The sequence below is a fragment of the Falco cherrug genome, chromosome 5 (assembly GCF_023634085.1).
Source record: "Falco cherrug isolate bFalChe1 chromosome 5, bFalChe1.pri, whole genome shotgun sequence".
Taxonomy (NCBI): Eukaryota; Metazoa; Chordata; class Aves; order Falconiformes; family Falconidae; genus Falco; species Falco cherrug.
The window spans coordinates 15,510,775-15,523,323 of record NC_073701.1 but is presented as its reverse complement, the minus strand read 5'-3'; the positions used below and the strand labels follow the sequence as shown (position 1 = coordinate 15,523,323).

The window sequence follows — 12,549 nt, the reverse complement described above, 5'->3', positions numbered from 1 at the left end:
GACTGTTCTGTTTCAGGCAGGGGACACAAAATGTCAGAACTGTTTGCTGGGAGCTGCTTAAACACCTCTCAGGCATGAGGAAAGGTGACTTAATGTGTCATTTTCAAAGCTGTGGGATTGCAGGGAGACTGGAACAGAGCTGACTAGGTCAGTATGTCTGCTCAGTATCCTACAGGGTGGCTTTTTCTACACATGAAAACCTTGCCTTTGTAGGTGTAACTTTACAAATACTTTAAAACACCACTCTTGTCCACACTCTTATTTCTGCTGGTTGGAGTTTTGTTTGGGGTGTGTGTGTGTGTGGTTTTTTTTGGGTTTTTTTTTGCCAGCATTGGTGTTTGCGTGTCCACACAGTGAAAATTATATATTTTTTTTTCCTTCTGTCCCATAATGTGGCTTCTGCAACTGCTAGTGCCAGCAAAAGGGAAGGGGTGAGTGGCAGCTAGAGATGGAGGCAACGTGTGGAGTGCCCCTTTCCTGACAGCGTGAATGCCTGCCTGACAAAGACAGCTACATAACTATGGCTTAAGAAAGAAATGAGAAACAGTGTATGATGAATCCCAGATTTGACAGGTTTAGTTCCATAGCTCTCTGTATGCTTCTGTCGAAGTCTGCACTTTGCTTTTCTGCCTTGCAGAACCTATTTTGAAAGATTCCTAGTTAAGTATTTACTAAGTGGGTGTTAGACCTGTTGCATGAGCTGAGCAAGAGACTGAAACAACTGAGGAGCTAAATGCTGAGTTGAGTTCCTCTGGTCTGGTCCTTTGGTAGCTGTAAGACTTGTATGGGATTAGTATGGCTGCTGGAAAGAAGACCTGGCTGTTAAATATGATGGCTTTATGTGGGCTATATGATGGCTACTGTGGGTTTACCTTGGCTCTTATCATTGTTTATGCCCAGGCAGCTGTGGGTCAACTGTGGCTTTGTCAGTTGCTATTGGAGCCGGATAAATACTGCAGGGGAGATCTGTGGGTTCGGTTATTCCAGCAGTGTGACGGCAGGGGTAGTCAGTCCTGCTTTCCTGGCTGTTGCATTGTCGGTGGCTGACAGACTAAGGTAAGGCTGCCCAGTATGGCAGCAGCTGGGTGAGGATGGGGTCCTCCCTCCTCAGCAGCAGCAGTGCTGCATTTGCAGGGCCCTGCAGGGAGCTGGAGCAGAAGACCGGTTCAGTGCACAGCAGCTTGCTTTTTGCAGGATTCGGCTTTCTTGCTGAATTAAAGCAGGCCATGTAACTGGATAAAGATCTGTCTGCTTAGCAATTACTTGCTTATATTTATATATATATATAATTATTAGAGTCTTATTTTGTTTGTTTTGGTGTTCAGTTGCCAGTGCTGGTGATGTTGAGAGATGCTCGTCGCTGTGTCTGTTCAGTGCTTCTTTCTCCCAAGCTGCTGCATCTCTGTCCCTGTTCTACCTCTGCACTCCTCCTCTCTTCAGGAGGGCTGGTACCTGTGCAGGGCTTGGCCAGAACAGCTGTAGCCATGTCACTATTGGCTATCTCAACACAAGTGTCACCTACAAAAAAATGCAAATTATTTTTTCACCACTCCCACTCCTCCCCCCCCCCCCCCCAACTCCATAGTGAGATAAGAATTTTTGTGGGTGAAAATCTGAAAGTGGTATTTCACCTTCACAAACAAAACGGAGCCCCAGCTTCTCACAAACATTTCCAACCGGCTCAAATACTGAATATACTGCTAGTGTGCTAGATATATGTTTTACCACTGGCAAAAATAAAGCGGGGATCTGTGTTCTGGCAGTCGCAGAATAAGACCCCTCATCAGTGTAAGTGTAATACATCCATATAAGCAAGCATGGCCTGCTCTTTGCAACTAAACCAAAAGCATTATTACAGCCCTCTCCTTAAAGTTGCCTTTAGCTTTACTTTTTCCTTTTTCAAGGTCTTTCCATTTCTTGAAATGACAGAGCCTGACTGTTGCAAGTACCTTGTCTGCCTGCTAAGGCATATAAATAATTTCCTTTATTACCGCAGTCCCTTGATACAGTGCCTTTATGTTGAGTTGATGAAGTCTTTGCCTTTGATCTGCCTGGGATTATTAATTCTCTATTATAATTAATGGAGGCTTTGTCTTTTCTCCTGCAGTCTCTATGAAAAGATCTCAGAGTCTTTTGTAAATGTTCAGCGATTAGTAGTGCAGTGGCAGACTGAGTTGTATGTGTGGTTTGTCTGTAGAAAAGAGACAAAGAGTCTCAGTTTATCAGTATGTGTTATCTTTGGGGCTGATTTTGAACTCTTTCACTACAACAGTTTTTCTTGGAAAATGCCAGTTTTTATAAAACTTTCTTTTTTTTCAATTTTTCTAGAACTCTTACAGTTTGGAAGAAAACTTTTCCTGAAAGAGTTTTAGGTGTCAGGTGGAAATTCTGCATGTGCATGGCTGTGTGTGTTGGTCTGCGGCAGGCAAACAGAGGAGCAGGTTAAGGCATAGACACTGTAGGGTCTTCACCCACCAGGGACCTGTTGCCTTCTGGTCTGATATATCCCATGGGGAGTAGATGCTCCAGCAGATACTGGGCCTTTTATGCAAGGGTTGGGTGCTTCATCAGGGGGATTTGTCCTGTGGCCACCTCTCACCTGAGGTGTGAGTGAACGAGGGTTGTGTTGCTGGTCTGAATCGGGTAGAAATGGTCATCTCACCTGAGGTGTGAGTGAACGAGGGTTGTGTTGCTGGTCTGAATCGGGTAGAAATGGTCATCTCACCTGAGGTGTGAGTGAACGAGGGTTGTGTTGCTGGTCTGAATCGGGTAGAAATGGTCTTGAATATGGATTTTGTTTTGGATGTTATTGTCTGAACTCTTGGGAGATGAGTTGCAGGCAGGTGAGTCACTGTCTGAAAAAGTGCAGCTGGTTGTAGTTTTTTCTCTGGAAGGAGCAAGGAAACTTGGGAAGCAGTAAGACATTGGGGTGGGAAGAGAGTTTCCAGTGCAGTTTGAGTTACATGGTCATTGCATGTTTCCTGTCTGTGTGCTGCTCCTGCCTCAGAGGATGACAAAGTTACTTGAACAAATCTTTTGTAATGGAGCCAAGGCTAACAAAGCAGTTTAATAACTTCCAAATCTAGGGTTTAATCATGAGATGGAAGTACATCATATAAAAGCTGCGGAAAGGCTGTGCTGTGGTGCCAGCTCAGCGCTGGTTGAATGCGAAGGAAAGTAGTGTATCCAGAAACCCATGATTAGCATCATGACAGCTGCTGCTCTCTGCAGGGTGGGATTCAGCCTTGCAGTCAGAAATAACTAGAGCTAAAATTAAGTAGCATTTACCATCTATTTTTGTAAGAGGCAGAGGCTTGTGGTCAATTTTTTGATAACAGGACAATGAATGGTAAAGACTTAGGAGGTGAACTGTGCTGTTGGTGCTATCCTTGAAAATTACACTAAAATTATGAAGAGTGAAGGCAGAAAGGATCAAATTGTTGACATCAGCTCACTCTTCCTTATAAAAAGGACACAGCAGGGACATCTCTTCTTTTTATAGCACTCCTGCTGACTTTAAAGGCCATTTCCTGACTTGTGAGAAATCCTTGACAGTGGCACTTCCAACTTTCTGCAGCTAATTGCTCCTGTTCTGTGCAGTTTGCATGTAAACCCATGCATCGAGACAGCCTGCTTGGCTTCCAGATGTAGTGCTGTATAACATTTGTGCATGCAGTCTGCTCATTATATTAATTTGTTTGAAAGGCCAGCACAGCTTCCAATGTGACTAAATCATGTTGACTGCTGGCACTGCCAGGAGACTGTTAAAACATCGGAGGCCTGCCAGGAACCCTTGCTGCTTTCCTTGGGACTGGTAGAGAAGTGACCTTTTACTCATGAATTTAAATTTCTGGTTTAGGGGAATACTCAGGGTTTTTGCTGAATGCCTTGGCTGCTTGCCCGTCCCTTGTTACATTTGGATTTTGCTCGTGCTGGCTGATGGGGTACTGAAGCAATTCGGAGGACTAGTGCTGCCTGTTAATTGAGGATCTGCTCAGAGAGGAGATATCTAGCCAGAAAGGAGGGAAGCCTTAGCAGACATCTGGGAGAAATCATAGTGAATTTTGCCAGGTACCTTTCCAAGGCATCGTCTCTCTGTGTCTGTAGTTACACCTGACTTGTCCTGTGTAAGTTCACAGCTGAGTCGTTTAGACCATTGGCAAGTTTTATATTAAGGCTGTAACCATTTAGCAGAGCCTGTGTTGTGGGTCAAGGTGGGGGCAAACTTTTTGTGGGCAGGAGAGCATTCCCTGGATGCTGGGGCTGCTTGTACAAGTTTTGCTGGCACATCTGAGGGAGACCTCTGCCCTGGCGTGGTGTGCCTGCAGGAGCAAAAAAACCTGCAGGAGCAACAAAAGCACAGGGATAAGATACAGGAAAGGTTCTGCTGGGGACCGGCCTGGACTAAATGATGCTACTCCAGCCTGTACTCAATTTCCTACCTCTTTGTGTCTTTCCCTACTGCAGTTTTCCTCTGACCGATCTATGAAATGAAGTGATCAGGCTTTAGAGAGAGATGTTTTACATAAATCTCATTTAGAGAGCAAAGAACTATGCCAGCACAACAGGAGATGATGTTCCCTGTGGGGAAGGGAAGGGGGAAAGAAGGGGGACTTGTGAATGGGCAGATGGAGAGCAGGCAAGGAGCAGTAATACCTCATGTGGGACCTACCAGTGATTATAACCTGCCGGGCAAGTGCAGCTCTGTGCTACCAGTAAAATGCCCTTTTGCATGGATGACTCATTTGTGAGGATCTGGTATAAATCTTACAGCAAAGCCACTGTTGCTGATACAAAGTTGAGGAGGCTGGTGTTTGCCAGCCGATTAATATCCATTATCTTTTACAGTACTTTTGGGTTTGTGAAAGCTGCTCTTTGTTGTAAACTTGCATGAAAACACCTATCAGGTTCTTCTGAGAAATGTACCTGTTGCTCCATCCTGACTGTTACTTTAACTGTCTCCACTTGCTCATTTGTGGCTTTGCTGATTTTGCAGTGTTATGGCTCCGTTTCCTTTTCCTGCTTCTGCTTCTTTGCTTAACAGTGATAAGTGAATACTGGGGGCAGCGAGCAGGGGAAAAAGTCCTCAGCATTTGTTCAGGTGCAGTGTGAAAGGGTTCTGGAGTGCAGGTTTTGGAAATACCCTGGCAAATTTATGTTTGTGAGTGGAATTGCTTCTCTGCATGCTGGCTGTTGCTCTGCAAGCCTGATGTTCCTGGGGCAAGCTGTTGTGGTGGGAAACTGGCTGTGGTTTGGCCAGAGCGTGGAGATTACTTTGTCATGAAGCTCCTTGCAGAGAAAATACCATCTTTGAGGCACCTGCTCTTGGGTGGCCAGCAGCGGGCCAAGGGAGGCACTTGGCCATCTGCAGAAGCAGCAAGGGTACGGAGGGATTCCTGGCTGGGAGTCTATGGACAAGTGTTGTGCCCTCCCTCCCGCCCCCCTGGCACCTAGCAGCTGGGAGGCTATCTTAGTGACTCCTCCTGTGTCACCATGCCCAAATAACGTAGGTTTGGCAGTCCCGAGGTGGCAGCCCCTTATCCAGTTGCTGCTGCTCCTTCAGCATTCAGACAGCTCACGCGGTTTGTCTGCGACCTGCTTGTGCTGCCGGGGTTGGGATGGCAGGGCTCCTGTGCAAGAGGCGCAAAAAAGGAGGTAGGAAACATTACGTTTGTAGCAAGAATCTCTTCGTAAGCTGTCTGCCTAGGGCCTGGTGTATGGGCTGGGCTGTCTGTAAGCAGGGCTCTCCCTGGGCGGCAGGCCTTGGGGGGCTTTCTGCTGCCATAGCCGTGCTTTGCCGGTGGTGGTGGAAGAGGATGTTTTGGTCCTGTGGGATCTGGCCCAGCTGCGCTGGATCTGAAGGCGAGCTCTTCAGGTTGTGAGGGATGGGGGCTTAATACACAAGTTCATATTAATATTTTAGTTTAGCAAATTGCTCAGAAACAAGGTATTTTTGTTAGAAAGAGTAGGGATCATCTTTACATTAAAAATAAAAAGTGTAGCATCTTAAATGAACTTTTGGAAATAAAACTAGTATAGCTGCATTTAAAAGTATTCTGGCTTGACGTATATGCCACATGTAGTTTCTATAGCATGCACTGAAGATAGTACTGTGTATTCGCTGCCTGGAGGAACTTAGCAGCTCTGTTCTGCATTTGCAGAGCATTAGGAACAGTGATGCCCAGACCTTATTGAACGCTTGGCATTCCCATAATGACAGCAAAGCTACAATAATGAAGAAACTTATGTCTAGAAACAAGGCTGGTACTTCCAAAAGGAGTCTGATTTAAGTGGAATTTGGGCGTTTATAGTCCTAGCAGGGTTTTAAAAATCTTACTTTTAATGCCTGGTTTCCACACGATTTTTCTTTTGCCTCCTGGTGGCTGTATTCCTGTCGGCATTGCGGTGTACCAGCTGCTGGGGTGAGAAAGCTCTAGACGGGCGTAATGCAAACAGGGCTGGGTAAGGCATGCTGTTAGAGCTGCTGGGGTCTGTTGCGTGAGGCCTTTTAGCTCCCTGACTTCTGTTTGAAGAGTTTTCTGAGAAAATGAGAATGAATGCAGGAAAGGGGTGTAATTACGAGTTTCTTTTGATAATGACATCTATTCAGGAGCAGACATTGTATTATGTTTGCAGTCAAGAACGCTGTTCTCCTCTTCCCTTTGCAGAAGGTACAGAATACAGAAAGCAATCTGTGCTTACTGCTGGCAGCTCCCTTCCACCAGTCTTTGCTCCTCGTTAGCTCCAACCAGCTGCTCTAACATGGATCATAAGCCATAAGGTCTCAAAATATGAGACGGGTGTCTGTTGCTTGGAGAACATAAGAACAGTATTTCATAATTGAGGATTTTTAGTTGTGTTCAATATCATGCTGTAGACAAGAATCAACTAACATCTTGGAACTGCAATTAAGAAATGTGGTAACTTGATTTAAGCACCCGGTTCAAGTATCTGTGAAAGGAGTGGGCATTCTTCCCTGTCCTCTGGGGCAGTAGGATCTGTTTTCTCTGTCAGTCAAGCAGGAAAAGAGCCAGTACTGATGCAGGATTTTGTAACCTTTGCAGACTGTATACAAATGATTAGCTTGTGGTTTGATTTTTCCAGTGGGAAAGGGGAATAGTGACGGTTCTTGAAGGTAGTCCTTGTTGGGGTATTGTAACTATTAGTTAATTGTACCTCCTTTTCTTTCCCTGAAAAGTTTGCCTAGCAGACCTTATTTATTCGGAAGTCCTTGCTTTTTCCTGAAAAGAGTATGGGGCTTGGACCTCTCTCAAAGGAGACTGTGATGCCTCGGATGCTGCTACAGATGATCTTAGCCCATGCTAATGCAGAACTGTCACTGAATAGATGGGGCTGTTACAGTGTCTTTGTGTCTCCTAATTCAAATGCATCTATTTCAGTAGCTTGGCTTATTATAAATAAATAATCGTTATCTGAGTTTAGGAGGGAGATGTGCCTTGGAGAGTGTACAAGTGTTACAGCATTGCTAGTGCTTTTCTTACAGTCAGGCTCTGTGAAGATACTAAAGAACTGTTCGGTACTTGTCCTCAAGTTCAGTTCCTCCCATCTGGCAGGACACAGGGAAATATTTGAATATCTGTTTTCTTGATGAAGGGTACTTTACTGACTTTCCTAAATGATAGCTGTAGGTTTAGGACAAGAGCTTGAAATCACAGATTTCAGATTTGTGTTTACCGGATCATGCTACATGTATTTTTAGCCAGTGGCAATGCTAGAATTAAATAAATTTTCATCTTTATTTGGGAGGTTTCCCTGGAATACTCTGAGGCTTTTAATAAGGCCAGTACCAAGCTACAGTTCCTGGTGTTCTGCAGCTGGAAAAGGTGGTGATGAGTGGGGGTCATGCTATCAGAAAAGGAGTTTGTTTTTACAGTTTGTTGTCTTCTCTGGATCTGGGCTGTCCTGCAGACAAAGCTCACACCCCTTCCATCTGGAGAAACAAGCACTCCGAGGTTGCTCTTACCACGTAATTGATTTTCTTGTGAAGTATTTTTGGCCAGTTGTGTGGCGGCTCAGTTTAATGAGAAGATATAAAAGGATGTTGCTTTTGATATTATTTTCCACTGTGGGTGCAGTTCTTAATTACATAAACTGTGCACCTGTTTTGAAATTGAGCTACCAGATCCAGTTTTCTCTTACTGTGAATAAATACCTTTTTCAATCCCTACATATCTGCCAACTTTGTGTTCATTACAGTCTGTCTTTCTGTTTCTTCCATGTCTTCAGTGAGTGACCTCCAAGAAGAAGGTAAAAATGCTATCAATGCACCAATGAACCCAAGCACTGTGGACATCCATCCAGAAGACACGTTATTAGGTAAAGTATTCATGCTACAGACTTCAGCTAAACGATTATTAGTTAAGGTTGCCACTGTGACTCCTGTAGCCATTGCTTTACTGTTGAATATAGATTGCTCAGTTTGAACTGAGAGAATTGGGCATGAGAATTGAGAACTGTTGCATGTTACATGTAGGTTAGAAATTAGAAGGGCTAAAATGGAATTTAAAGAGCAGTGCCAATTATGCAGATACACTTAAGCTAGGTAGTTTAGGCAAAAATGGACTTGTTCAATGAATTGGCAAAGAGCTTGAGTTCTTTTGTGCTCATCCTGAAAGTAGATAGAAAGTTGAGGTTTGCAAAGAATTACATGGAAAGTACTGCTGAATTTGTGTGCCTATTTACTTCAGTTCCATTAACCCATTGGCCAAGTGCATCCTCCTTTGGTAAGGAAGTGGTATGTTCTCTCTTCTGTGTGTATAGATGGGGAACTGAAGTGCAAAAGGATCAGCCCACAGAAAGTCTGTGGCAGAAGTGTGTGTCATGATTCCTGTGGAACCCTTAAAACTGCCTTGTCTCAATGTACATACTACACTGTTAACTAGTGTATGCCATGTTCCTCCTTGGGTTACTGCTGCCACTTTGCAATGACAGTGCAGCAAAATGAGACGTGGTAATGGATGAACAGATGAGCATTTAGGCTTTTGAAAATAGTAATTAAATGTGATTAAGATAGAAGTATGTAAAAGAAGTAATTCTTTATAGAAAAAAGTTAAATATTCACCTGTTCTCTCCGTTTCCTCCCCAAGTCCCTACAACAGCAGAAAGTCTTTAAAACTTGTTGAAATAAAAGACTTTTTTTCTTTCCTGGCCATATGTCTCTTAATCTACAGAATTAGCTGAAGCAAGCTGTCATGGAGACAAATATTAAAACAGTAAACTAAAAAACAAATTTTAGTTATTTAGACTTTCTGATGAAAAGAGTAGTAGCAAATGCAAGTACTGTTCTCCTGAGATGCGGACAAAGTGTTGATTGCTCTGTGTATGTATGTGGATTAGGAGTGTCTCCAATGATTTCTTCTAAAGCTGTGTGAGATTTTAGAAGATTCAGGATCCCTGCTGAAAGTCTGTCATGTAAAGGCATGACCACCAGTGAACCTTGTGAACCTTAAGCAAAGTTCTGTGGTGAATCGTATAGCATTATGGGTCAAATCTGGTCCAGGGTTTCAGTTAGCAATATTTTGGGTGTGTAGTGGGTGTCACTTCCTTGTGCTTAGACTGCCTGACTCATCCTAGGCAGTAACAAAGTAAAGGAATGGAGGAAAAAAGCAGCAAAAGAATTCATGGTTTTCTTTCTAGGTTTGTGGAAATTTGTCAAGTATGTTCAGGTAGCAAGGTCTTATTTAAGAAAGATAAGGGGCCCTGGAAAATACTGAACCCAAATGTCTGGGTAAAGTCTAAGGTAACCAGTTAGATGATATAGTCAGTCTTCTGTCTAGGTTGTGCGAGTGTCGTGTTTCCCATCTGATAGCAGTGAAGTCTAGAACTGCAATAGGCAGTCACTGTAGGCTGGGCATTGTCAGGTTTTAAAGGGTTCCTCTATACAGTGTGGCAGTGGCCTGAGTAATGGTCATACCGAAACCCCTCTGTTGTCGTGCTGCAAGGAATTAAGAAATCAATAGGAAAATAGAATTCCATATGGACTGTCTAGACTCAGCTAAAGATAAATCCGTGGGGTTTATAAATAGTAATAATATATAATAATATGTAAAATATAATATATATTAAAAAAATAATAATAATTTCAGCTGAAAAGATGTGCATCTCCTTGCATAGCTGTGACACTGCCATCCATCCTTGTGCTCCTGTTTTGTAGTAGACAGGATTTGCACCCCACTGAAAGGAACGGATCTAACCTAGGTCACAGCTACTACTTGGCTACTGAAGGAGCTAAAATGAAGGGTGCAGGGAGAGGTCTGCTACTTGAAAGCAAGCACCAGAATCTAAAATGAGACTTACTCCAGCTGCTTCCTAAATACTGGTGTCCATATTTATGGTAGCATACAAACATGCACATCACGCATGTGTCCATGTGTGCTGTTTTGAAGATAATTTTGCCAAAGATTGTTTGATTGTTAACCTTACTGAAGTCAAGTTAATTTTGCTACCAACACTTCTGCATCAAATCATCCCTTCTAAAAATAGATCTTTACATTTGTGCCTCTTGTGGTTGTCCTGCTGGCCATTGGAGAGCATTTCTCACATCTCTCCACCTCCCAGCAACGGAAGAAATAGAAGACTTTACACCTCAGAAATCTATTTGATGTTCTTCCACCATGCACAAGTACAACTGATACAAATTGGGGTAATTTTCATTCTCCAGCTTAACCAGAGGTTAAGGAGTTCATGCACTCGGGGCCACATGTGTGACAAAGTTTCAGGGAGCCAGAGAGCACAGGAACAAAGTGTCAGCCCAAGTCTCAGCAGCCACACTGAGTGCAGTACCATAAACTTGCTGTACTCTTCAAGATGGTGAAATTTGGGACAGGTATTTTCAAATAGAAATCAAATAAAAATTGAGGAGAGGGAGAAAACTAGTTGACTGCACTTTTTGGTATGTTGATGTTATCATGCCCCTCAGGGTACAGAAGATGGCAATTTTTCTGAAGTATTCTGCATACAGCAGGGTCTGAGCTGGGGAAAATCAGTGGAAACAATCTTATTTTAGGGAAGTTAGAGCTGTTATCTTTCTGTGTGTCTCTAAAAACGCCTAACACTTTGATCATCGGAAATTCCCTTGCTAAGATGATGACTAGGCACTGTCATTTCTTGATCAGCTGACAGGCAACTTCATGATTATGAATTGTTGCAGTATTTCAGCAGTGTACATTTGAGGTGGATCTCGCTAAAGTTTCCTATTTTTACTTGGACAGAGGAGAACGAAGAACGCACGATGATTGATCCTAACTCAAAAGAAGACCCCAAATTCAAAGAACTGATCAAGGTAAGAAATTTTGTCCTCCTTCAAATCTTCAACTAGTAAGCTGGAGTAATTTACAAGCTGATTACTAAGAATGTAGTTGAGGAATAGCAACTTGTTACTGAAGTATATGTGAAAACTGAGGTCATCAACAAGGTAAGGCTGAAAGTAACAATGAGAGAAAAAAGAAAAGGCTGAATGTCAGAGTGCTCACGGTACTTACAGAGTAAGGCTCCATTGTCCATTCATATCCTTGTGATTATCACAGTGAGGATCAGTGCTTGGCTTGAATCTACCTGCACTCACCACACATAAACATAGGTTCCTTCTGTTTATGAAAACAGGGAAGGAGTTTTGGAAAGCCTTAGTGAGATTTCAGGAGAAAAAAAGCGTAGGACTGAAATGAGCACGGGCATGGTAGGGCACAAGGAGGAGACCTCTAGTGCTAACAGAAAAGTTGGAACTGAGATTCTTCTTGCCCTATATTCTGTTGGTTTGGTGTTTTTGTGGTGTTTTTTAAGAAAAGTAATCAGTTTACCTGGCTACTTGGGGCAAGGACCAGATTGTCCTGAATCTGTATTGTCACTGGAGATGCCTGCCCAAGGTGTTGATAATGGTGTTTCCAGCTGTGCTGATGTGAAGTATGGCTTCCTGCCGAAGCAGTGCTCATAGTTTCTGCCAGGCATGATGAAAGATTTGATCTTGAGGGTCTAGCATTTAGGAGAACCTTTTCTATGCAGTAAGTCGTTGAGGTTAACATAGTGAAAACTTGAGCAGGAAGAGAAGGGATGGCAATTCCAAACAAATGCGTCCTCTTTCTAACAAAAAATAATTTAAAAATAATACAGACAAAGTATAGCATGAAAATTAACACAAGCACACACACTTCTTGGAAACAACCATGCAGCTGTAGCTGGGTGAGTCTTAGAACTCTGGGTAGTGTATACCGTCTCTGGATAGAGGGTCGAGCTGTGGTACATTCCTTTCAGGAAACCTTGTGCACCCTGGCTGCACAAATATGCTTCACAGAATGCCTCAGCAAACTGCTCGTCTGGTGCATCTTTAAAACAAGCTTAGTGACCTCTTATTAACACTGCAGTAACATGTTTAGAATTACAAAACCACATCAAATCGAGTTTAGCAAAGAGTTGTGATCAAATTTCTTTGTTATTCTAATTCACCTGGAATACATGGTGTTTTAAATTAAGTGAATTTGCACATTCTTTCTTTGTTAGTACCTAAATCTATTAATTCTCTCAAAAGGTACAGTG

At 43.1% G+C, this 12,549-nt stretch overlaps 1 protein-coding gene across 3 annotated transcripts in view; it reads left to right on the top strand.

Annotated features, from left to right (window-relative positions):
- The window catches only part of PARVB (parvin beta), a 74,383-nt gene that overhangs the window by 25,438 nt on the left and 36,396 nt on the right, over positions 1–12,549 (top strand). For all 3 annotated transcript variants that reach the window (XM_005433699.4, XM_055710807.1, XM_014287052.3), the window contains exons 2-3: positions 8,248–8,337; positions 11,232–11,302. In XM_005433699.4, the coding sequence (XP_005433756.2) occupies positions 8,248–8,337; positions 11,232–11,302 (161 nt within the window). The remainder of the gene's footprint in view (positions 1–8,247; positions 8,338–11,231; positions 11,303–12,549) is intronic.